Consider the following 10,957-nt stretch of genomic DNA (forward strand, 5'->3'; position numbering starts at 1 on the left):
AATCAGAAGAGAAAAAAACCTCAAATGAAGCAGAGAAAATAATAAAGACAAGAGCAAAAATAAGTAAAATTGAAGCCAGAAAAACAGTAGAGAAAATAAAACAAAGAGGCAGTTCACTGAAAAAGTCAATAAAGTTCATGACTCACTAGTAAAACTACCAAAGAATATAAGAGAAAACACAAATTCCTCCTAACAAATTAAACAGGGAGTATTACTCCAGAACCTGGAGACATCAAAAGGGTAGTAAGGGACTAATACAAAACTCTACATACATATACTTGAAACTTTAGGTGAAATGGACCAATTCCTCTAAAGGTACACTTTACCACAAATCACCCATGTGAAACAAATGATAGGAATGGCTTGAATTGCAGAGTAAGTTTGTAATCTTAAATTCCCTCCCCAAAATACACCTACAGGCACATACAGTGAATGTTGAGAGTTTAGCTAATACTGGTGCCTCAGCATCCATTCTGTGTGGCCAGGTGGTCTGTAGGGACCTTGAACTGATACTAGCCATTCCCTTGAGCACATACCCTAGTAAGAGCCCATGTAGTCAGAAGCAAATGTCAAGATAGGACTCTCCCAATCATCCCTATGATAAGCATTCTCCCCCATCTCCCAGAATCTTCCCCTTGTCCCCTTTAGATAAGACCCCCACACACACACACACCTCCAAAAGCTTACCAAAACCCAGCTCTGTTTGGTTTGAATTGACCAATGCAGCCTTAGCCTAGAACCCTAAAGCAGTCCCTTGAGGGGCCCTAATAAAGCCATGTGCCCTTGGTCCTGCCCTAAGAGTTCTGCCTGCACCCTGCCTTAATCTCCTCACACAACCCACATAGGTGTGCAGAATAGCTCCCCCATGATCTGTGACTAATAAACTTCTCTACTTCACTTTCCCTTACAATCTCTTGTTGAACCGTGGCTCACCATCTGACATCTAGGACTCTGCTTAACAAATATTAGTACAACAAAGTCACAACACCAACACTAGACAATTCTATCAAACCTACAAAGAATTAACAGGAATTCTACACAATGTCTCTCAGAAAATAGAAGAGTGAATACTTTACCCAACTAACCGTATGAGGCCGGTATTAGCGTAATACCAAAACTACACAAAAACATTAAGGGGGCAGGGGGAGATAACTACCAAAGAAATCCCAAATGAAGGTGCAAAAATTCTTAGCAAACTGTTAACACTGGAAGTCAGCAATACACAGAAAGAATTGTACACCATGACCAAATGGGTTTATTTGGGGGACAGAGAGCAGTTTCAAATTCCAGCAGTATGAGCCATCATGTTAACAGGCTCGACAGGAAAAATCACAGGATCCTGTCAATTGATACAGGGGAGGATTTGACAAAATTCAACACCTATTTATGATCTAAACTTTCAGAAAACTAGGAACAGAGGGAAATTTCCTACACTCGGTGAAGAACACCTGCAAAAAACTTACAGCAAACTTTATCCCTAATGGTGAAAGACTGGATGCTTTTCCTCAGAGACTGGAAACAAGGCAAGGATGTCCACTCTCCACACTGATATTTGACATGTTAGAAGTTCTAGTCAGTGACAGAAGAGGAGTAAACAAAAATGATAACGAGAGAAAAGGAAGATAAAGTAGTAGCTACTTGCAGAAGCCATCATGGTTGTGTTAGGCTGGATAACACACCCATCCCAAAGGATGGCCATGTCCTTGTGCCTATCACACGGGAGTGTTACTGTAAATGTCGTAAGGGAGTCTGCAGATGTGCTCTGGTGAAGATCATGAGGCGGGCGATTATCCTGGATGATCTGGTAAATGCGATATGGTCCCGAGGGACTTATAAGAAGGCTGCAGGTAGAGTTACTTATGTAAGGGTTGGTGAAGTGATGACAGAGGTAAACAAGTTTGAAGATGCTATCCTGCTGGCTTCAAAGAGGGAGGAAGGGGACCACGATGAGGCAGAGGATATAAGTGGCCTCCAGACATGGGAAGGTAAGGAAACAAAATCTGACCTGGCACATCCAGACGGAGCACGGCGCTATGGATCCATTTTACACATTTCGCCTCCAGAACTGTAAGAGAATAAATTTGTTAAAGTCATTCAGGCTGTGGTGATTTGTCACAGAATCAACAGGAATATTTTTGAGGTGGTATATATAGAAAATACAAAGGAACGTACAGAAATTTCTAGAAGAATGAAAATTTACAAAGTGTCAGAACACAGAAGCATGCAAAAATCCATTGCATTTCTATATATTAGCAATTTACACCTTGAACCTGAAATTAAAAGTACAATACCGGGGTGCCTGGGTGGCTCAGTTGGTTAGGTGTCTGACTTTTGACCTCAGCTCAGGTCTTGATTTCAGGGTCAGGAGTTCAAGCCGTCCATTGGGCTCTGAGCTGGGCATGAAACCTACTTAAAAACAATACCATGTATGATTGCTTAGAAAAGAAAAAGTAAAAGAAATATGAGCCCACGTTCCAGTGCAGGGACCTGTGGCTCTGAAGACAAGAATCAGTCACTGGGAAATGGCAGAATGGCCTCCAGGCAACTGGCAATGCAGATCATCTCCTTTTCAGACACTGGGGTTGGAATCGCAGGGACTTTCTATCTTATTCATCATTATTTTTCATTTACTTCACTGTGTGCTCGTTAACCTCCACACACTTGGTTTCCAAGCACCAGACCACAGCCAACTACTACAGTTAAGATGTTTCAAGTTATTTCACTCAAGACCTGAAGGAACTCTTCAGATTTAGCACCTACTTTGTACCTGTCACCATCTCATATGCATTTTTCACGTCACAAGAGTCTCCCAACAACCCACTGACTTATGTATCCCTTGGTGTAAACTGGGAAAAAAAATGTAAATGAAACATATAATCTGGGTCACAACGTGTGGAAAGAAAAGATAATGGCAAGGGAAAATTGTATAAAAAAAAGAAGTTTGACTACAGTTGAAAATGAGCCATGGAATGAATTGTTCAAGACCATACTTTGAAATTCACATTTTAAAATCCTCTGGAAAATTGTTCTAATAAAATTGTTTAGTAACATTTATGATCTAATAAACATTTCCAAGCATCTTCATTAAGCTAGTATAAAAATATCTTAAGGCAATTTATCTAAATAATATTCTATAAGCATATGAACAAGCACATCATACAATGGAATCTAGGTGTACAGAAGGAAAAGGAATGTAACAAATTAGCATGAAGAAAAGTCTTTCCCAACCAAGAAATCAGGAGTTTCAAGAGTACATATTCAGTGTATTACTAAAGAGTATCCATTTTTTGGTGGCTGATGACTGACACCTTTTAAGCCTCACCACCACATCTATTCTGCCCACCTGCCCAAGCTGAGAGAAAAGCCTGGTGCTCCTTCCCTCGGTATCAGCCCAAAGTTCAACCACAGAAGGCATCCTCCCCCCAGCTCCACCCAGTCACCACCCAAAACACACCAAACCACTCACCATTTCCTGTTCCCTCCAGCCATTTTTTTTTTTTTTTTTTTTTTTTTTGACCAGCTTGGAAGTCTGTGCTCTCCCTAGAAATCTTAATTACAGTATGTGTTCTCATCACACTTTTAGTGCATGGCACCACCAGTCTCGATATCCAAACCCAGCTTTGGTTAGGGTTCCATCTGTTCCAGTGGACGGCCACAAGTGGAAGTTAACAAAAAATGTGTTAGACAATGAATATGTGAAATTTCTAGTTTAACTATGAAACAAATGTTCCCATTGTATATTGTTCATTCTAAATTATTTCTTTAGTGCTCCAAGCTCAAAACAATTATTTTTGGCCTCATTTCTGAAATTATTTTATTTCCGAATTTTTCATGTGTACTATGTTCCTATTTTCATTTTATTTACATCATGGTGGAAACCATGGGTTTTATTTGGGCACAAAACACATGAAATAGAATCATATGGTGCATATTCATGAATGGGGGGTAGGTTTTAGGGGATCAGAATATTGAACTTGCACTGCTGTGGCATTTCATTGTAACTACATAAATATCCTGTGGCAAAGTATGGAGAGAAGGACTCAAGTGCAAAGTTTAAGTATATAATCCTCAAACTGTTCTTTAATTCCATTCTGGAAGGAAATTATTATAGGTTTCTTCAACCTTGGGAGCCTAAAGGTTGTTAGTATGTGTTACAAAGTACTCTATAGAGGTGGGATAAAACTGTGTTAGAAAAAGAACATGACTCCTTCAGGGTTATGGGGAAAAATTATTTAAACTTTATTAATGAAAACGTGAGACTTGTGATACATCCTGCAGAAAACAGTAGCAAAATGTAATGGCAGGAGTTAACTATGAATCATGAACATACTGTTCTGGTTCTCTGGATTCAACTGCCCTCTCAGATAACTGCTCTCTTCATTTTCCAAGAAAAGGGAAATGGCATTAATGATCCATCAGTTTGTTACTGATAGTATAGCACAGCTATTACTATCTTCCCCTGCATTGTTTCTACCACATAATCCGTCCCTAGCAAACAAACTATCACCATCATCTCATGAAAAGGTCCCTGTAACTCATCTAGAGAAGAGTGCCCTGATCATAACACGCATGACAACTTCAAGGGTGATTTTGCATTATTCTCTGCCCCTACCCCATGCAAATTCACACAAAATTGAATCTGACAACTCTGTGTCCTTGCTGTTCCAGGGAACACAGAAATGAATGGGTCACACACAATGAAGTAGGCCCCTTCATCTTATGACTGCTCCTCAGAGACCATCAGGAAAGGCTTAAGATCAACAGATTTCAAACTTGAGGGTGAAACTCATAAATAAAATGTAACTCAAACTCATAAAATATAGCCTTTTCAAGAAAACTCAGGTAAGTATCTTATACACAGAAAATCATGAGCTACTTCCACACATGTCCTTGTTCTCATGATATAGGAGTTTTAACAATTTTCGACATAATTATCATGCAGTGTGGAACATTTCAGGTTAATCTCCGAGATCTAAAGTCCTAGTTATTCCAGTCGGATCCAATTATTCCTGGATTCTCTAATGTGTGGTCTGTTCTGTGAACTGGTCAAAATACTTATCATATTTGTAAGGATTTGCAAGGAATCTCCCCAGTACCAATTTGTTGGTGAATCCTAAGGACGCACAGTGTCTTAAAGGTTCTCCACATTCAGCATATTTGGTATAGTTTCCCTGCATAAATTCTCTCATTACTCCAAAGGTGTGAGCACTTAATGAAAGCCTTATGACATTATTTCCATTTGTAAGGTGGCTCTTCAATATAAATCCTCTGATGTTTTGGCCTTGGGGCAAAAGCCTTAGCACGCACATTAGTTTTCTGTGATTTCTCTGCAAGGACTGGATAATGGCTCTGCCACAAACACTTACGTGGTTTCCTTTCAACATCGCCTCTTGTTGCAAAATACTTGGAACTCAAGCTAAGAGCTTTGCCACACTCATTGCATTTATAAGGTATATGGTCTAGTATGTTCCCGAACTTTTGATCTTTGGGTAAAATCCTTGTCACACACATTACATCTGTGTGGTTTCTCTCCAGGATATTTACTCATATCCAGTGAAGAGTACTAATTTAAAACATTGCCACATTTGTTGCATTTGTAAATATGAATGATTTGGTGAACCCTGAGTTTAAGGCAATACCTAAAAGCCTTGCCACATTCAGTACACTTATAAGGCTCTCTCCAGTGTGGATCATCTGATGACTGGTGAGGGGTGAGCCTTGAGTAAAGGCTTTGCCACGCTCATGGCATTTGTAAGGTTTCTCTCCAGGATGAATTCTTTGGTGAATCCTGAGGTCAGACCATTGTCTAAAAGCCTTGCCACATTCAATACATTTGTATGTTTTTTCTCCAGAATGAATTTTCTCATGAAGTCTAAGGTGTGAGCCCGTGATAAAAGCCTTGCCACACTCATTACATTTGTAAGGTCTCTCGCCCGTATGGATTACCTGATGTTTATTTAAGCTTGCATGGGTGCTGAAGGATTTGCCACACTCCTTATATTTGAAAGGTCTCTCGCCTGTATGGATTCTCCAGGAATTTATAAGGTGTGAATTTTGACTGAAGACCTTGCCACACTCATTACACTTGTAAAGTTTCTCTCTGGTATGGATTATTTGATGTGTACGGAGGTGTGAGCCTTGAGTAAAGGCTTTTCCATACTCATTACATTTGAAAGGTTTCTGTCCAGCATGAATTCTTTGGTGAATCCTGACGTCAGACCATTACTGAAAGGTTTTGCCACATTCAACACATGGATATGACTTCTCTCCAGTATAATTTCTCCCATGATGCCTAGGGTGTGAACGCTTGGTAAAGGCTTTGCCACATTCATTACATCGGTAAGGTTTCTCTCCAGTATGGATTATCCGATGTTTAGTGAGGTGTGAGCCCTGAGTAAAGGCTTTGCCACACATGGCATTTGAAAGGTTTCTTTCCAGCATGAATTCTCTGGTGAATCCTGAAGGCCTTGCCACATTCAATACATTTATATGGTTTCTCTCCAGTATGACTTTTCTGGTGGTCAACCAGGTTTGAACTTTGGATAAAAGCTTTACCACACTCATTACATTTATGTGGTTTCTCTCCACTATGAATTCTGTGATGTTTTACCAGTTTTGAACTCTGGCAAAAAGCCTTGCCACATTCACTACATTGGTAAGGTTTCTCTCCAGTATGGATTAGCTGATGGTTTGTTAGGCTTGAACGTACACTAAAGGCTTTGCCACACCCGTTACATTTGTAAGGTTTCTGCCCAGCGTGTATTCTCTGGTGATTTTCAAGGTGTGAATTTTGACTGAAGAGCTTTTCACATACATGACATTTATATGGTTTCTTTCCTGTATGAATTATCTGATGTATGCTGAGGTGTGAACCCTGATTAAAGGTTTTGCCACAGTCATGACATTTGTAAGGTTTTTCCCCATGTGATTTCTCATCATGTGTTAGTGTCGAAGGCTGAATAAAATCACTCCCATGTTTATTAGAAATGTTGGTTTGGACACTAGGAGAAATTTCTTGAAGTGGTGAAACTGAGGAACCAGTGTTGACACGCTTATCAACTTGATTACATTCATACATTTTCCCTTCAGTATGAAACACATGCCATTCATCCTGAAAGCTTAATCCAGGCCTATTTACAACAGGCTTGTTTCCTGCATCCCTTGTACCAGATTGATCTCTTCTATCAATGAGACTATATTTACGGGTTACAGGCATGTCTCTGTAATTTATTTCATCGTCTCTCCACTGCCACTCAAAGTCATGCACATTTTTCTGGATTTCCCTGAAGCAAAATCTTTGATTTCGTGGCCTTTGTGCCTTTCCAACATCATTGCCTGGAATACTTCTCCTGTATTACTATACTCCTTTGGTTGTAATTTCTTGATCACGTGTGTAGGAGAAACATCTACAAAATATAAAGAGCCAGAGGTATCCTCTTAATTACAGTTTGCAAACAAATGTAATGTTATGTTCTCAACATATAACAATAAAAGTAATACTTGTACTGAGCACAGTTATAAAACTTTTCCATGATCTCCAAAATTTTAGGAATACCTGAAGGAACAGGATTTTTTACTAAAGAGTGCTCATCTGTAATACAAATTAATCTCAGGATAGCCTGGTTTCAAACACCCAATGACAAAAACACTCACGCTGTACAAAATTATGTTAGCTCTCAAAGAAAGGGTATTTTTCTTTCCTTTTAAATTCCAGTATAGTTAACATACAGTGTTCTGTTAATTTCAGGGGTACAATAAAGTGACTCAGCACTTCCACACATCGCCCAGGGCTCATCAGGGCACGTGTGCTCCTTCGTCTTCATCACCTCTTGAACCATGGCCCACCCACCTCCTCTCTGGTGCCATCGGTTTGTTCTCTATAGTTAAGAGTCTGTTTCTTGGGGTGCCTGGGTGGCTCGGTGGGTTAAGTGCCTGGCTTCAGCTCAGGTCATGATCTCACGGTTTTTGAGTTTGAGCCCTGCATCGGGCTCTGCACGGACAGTGTGGAGTGTGCCTGGGATTCTCTCTCTCTCTTAAAATAAATAAGCTTTTAAAAAAAGTGTTTCTTGGTTTGTCTTTTCTTTTTTCCCTTTGCTTGTTTGCTTTCTTTCTTAAATTCCACATACGAGTGAAATCATATGGTTGTCTTTCTCTGACAGACTTATTTCATTGAGCATTATACTGTCTAGCTCCATCCATGTAGTTGTAAATGGCAAGATTTCATTCTTTTATGGCTGAATAATATGCCATTGTATATATATACCATATATTCTTTACCCATTCATCTACCAATGGACACCTGGGCTGCTGCCATGATTTGGCTATTGTAAATAATGCTACTGACATAGGGGTACATGTATCCCTCTGAATTAGTGTTTTTGTAATGTTTGGGTAAATACCCACTAGTGTGATAATGGGATTGTATGATAGCTTTTTTTTTTTTTTTTAACGTTTAATCATTTTTGAGTCACGGAGTACCAGCAGGGGAGGGGGAGAGGGAGAGAGATACAAAGAATAGGAAGCAGGCTTCAGGCTGAGTTGTCAGTGCAAAGCCCAGTCTGAGATGGGACTCAAACCCACAAACCATGAGATCGTGACCTGAGCTAAAGTCGCACACTCAACTGACTGAGGCACCCAGGCACCGCAGGTAGCTCTATTTTTAACTTTCTGAGGAACCTTCATACTCTTTTCCACAGTGGCTGTACCAATTTGCATTCACACCAACAGTACAAAAGCGTTCCTTTTTCTCCACATCCTTGTCCACGCATGTTCTAAGATACAGTATTTTTCCACCATGACCCCAAAGCACATACCAATTGGCAGTAAATACATTTCTCCTAACCGATGAGAAAAAAGCATTATACATAATTTTCTGTATATGTCATACAAATAAATGCTGATGGACAGATAGTATATTACAATGGTAAGTAATCCAAACCAAGCTTATCTGATGGATAATCTAAATAAATGAGAATCCAGAATTGCAAAATAAATATAGCATTGAGAAAATGAAGAATTTAATAAAACAATGTTTACCAAACTAAATTTTATAAATACCTGTTATAAAATTATCTGTACCCATGAAGAATAGGCAATCCACACTATTAACAAGTGATGCATGTCAGTTCTATTGCATAAAACATGATAAAAGATCATCATCGTAAATCACAATAAACAATAATAAATAAAATATTCTAGGGGTGCCTGGATGGAATTACCCCAGAACAGGTCCACGTGGTACAGGATCCTTTCAGTCACCAGGTTTTCATCCCAGCTGAGAGCCTAGGAGGTGCACAGGACTGTGGAGCGGGGCAGGCAGACTGTCCATGCTACCCTATGAGGGCTGCCTTACCAGCACGGTTTGAAACATCCAGTCTGGGGAGGAGGGAATCGGGTGTCGCCATTTCCCCCCCATCACCAACACAATGGAGTTTCAGGGAACAGGACAGAGGCCCCCAGTGGAGGCAGGACCCACTTGCACCAAACCCCACCCCTCCATGCCTGATAACGGCTTTTCTACCAGAGTAGGGCCGACACTAACCAAACCAGAGAGTCTATCCTCGGGATCAGCATAGCCACTGATCCCAGGCACCAACAGACAACTGTCCTGTGGTTTTATATGTTAGTCTAGTTTGTTTTAAATATTCTTTTTTTTCTTTTCTTTCCTTCTCTCTTCCCTTCTTTTACTTTATACCCTCTGATTTTTTTTTTTTTTCCTTCCCTTTGGAATCAGGCTCATAGTTTCTGCTTTCATTTTTGGTCAATTCTTATTTTTTATATATTTACATATACATATATATGTATGTGCATGTGTTTACACATAAAAGTGTATATACATATAAGTACATATATATATATATATACACACACACACACACACACACACACATATATATATATATATCTCCTTTTTTTCTTTCTGTTCTAGGTGTTCATTTGTTTAACCAGGCATTTTTATTCTACACCTTTTCTGTATCTCTTTCGTCTTTATTTTCCTCTCTCTCTGGATTAAGTCTTATAGTTTCTTTGATTCTCTGTCTGGCCTTTTTTTTCCCCCTGCCCCTTTCATTTCGCTCTTTGTATGGGATAAGGTTCATGTGCTCTTTTTTTCCTTTTTTCTGGGTTACTTCAATGAACAAATCAAAGCACACCTGGTGGAAGGTCCAAACAATCCGCCACTCCAAGCAGTGGGATAGAACAGCCAAAGATGTAACAACAGGGTAGACACAACACACCCCCAAAACACTTGCTGAAGTGCCAGGTCCTGGACAGTGTACGACTCCTTTCTAATATGGTAGTACTTGCAGGTGCAGGACACATAACAAGCCATTGAAAGATGTAAAAGACAGAAAGTGACCCAAAATGACGAAATGGAAGAATTCTCCTCAAAAGGATTTCCAGGAATAAGGGATAGAGAATCGCTCAAACTGGATATAAACAATATATCTGAACAAGAATTTAGAATAACAGTCATAAAACTAATAGCTGGGTTTGAAAAACACATAGAAGACAGCAGAGTATCTATTGCTGCCTAGATCAAAGACCTATGAAATAGTCATGATGGATTAAGATATATTGTAAATGAGATGCAAAATAAACTAGATGCAGTGACAGCAAGGATGAAGGAGCAGACGAGAGAATAAGTGAGAAACAAGATAAAATTATGGAAAATGACAAAGTTGAAAAAAAGAGGGAAAAGAAATTACTAGACCACGAGGGGAGAATTAGAGACCTAAGTGATTCAATAAAATAAAATAATACCTGTATCATAGGAGTTCCAGAAGAGGAAGAGACAGACAAAGGAGCAGAAGGTTTATTTGAATAAATTATAGCTGACAACTTCCCTAATCTGGGGAAAGAAACAGACATCCAAGTCCAGGAGGCACAGGGAACTCCCTTCAAAATAAAAAACAGGTTAACACCATGACATATCATAGTGAAACTGGCAAAATACAAA

General features: G+C 39.5%; 1 protein-coding gene and 1 long non-coding RNA gene across 2 annotated transcripts; both read right to left on the reverse strand.

Moving 5' to 3' along the window:
- Positions 1-1,232: 1,232 nt before the first annotated feature.
- LOC123578038 lies at positions 1,233-2,288 on the reverse strand. Its single transcript, XR_006702210.1, has 2 exons — positions 2,006-2,288; positions 1,233-1,339 (listed from the first exon to the last, which is right to left on the reverse strand). It is a non-coding gene; the product is annotated as an uncharacterized LOC123578038 (long non-coding RNA).
- Positions 2,289-4,215: 1,927 nt separating this feature from the next.
- On the reverse strand, positions 4,216-6,414 carry LOC123578491 (zinc finger protein 665-like). Its single transcript, XM_045441357.1, is given in 1 exon segment — positions 4,216-6,414. A coding segment is annotated over 1 exon segment (846 nt). The 3' UTR covers positions 4,216-5,568.
- Between the last annotated feature and the right edge of the window lie 4,543 nt (positions 6,415-10,957).

Source organism: Leopardus geoffroyi, chromosome E2 (genome assembly GCF_018350155.1).
Source record: "Leopardus geoffroyi isolate Oge1 chromosome E2, O.geoffroyi_Oge1_pat1.0, whole genome shotgun sequence".
In the NCBI taxonomy this organism is placed as follows: domain Eukaryota; kingdom Metazoa; phylum Chordata; class Mammalia; order Carnivora; family Felidae; genus Leopardus; species Leopardus geoffroyi.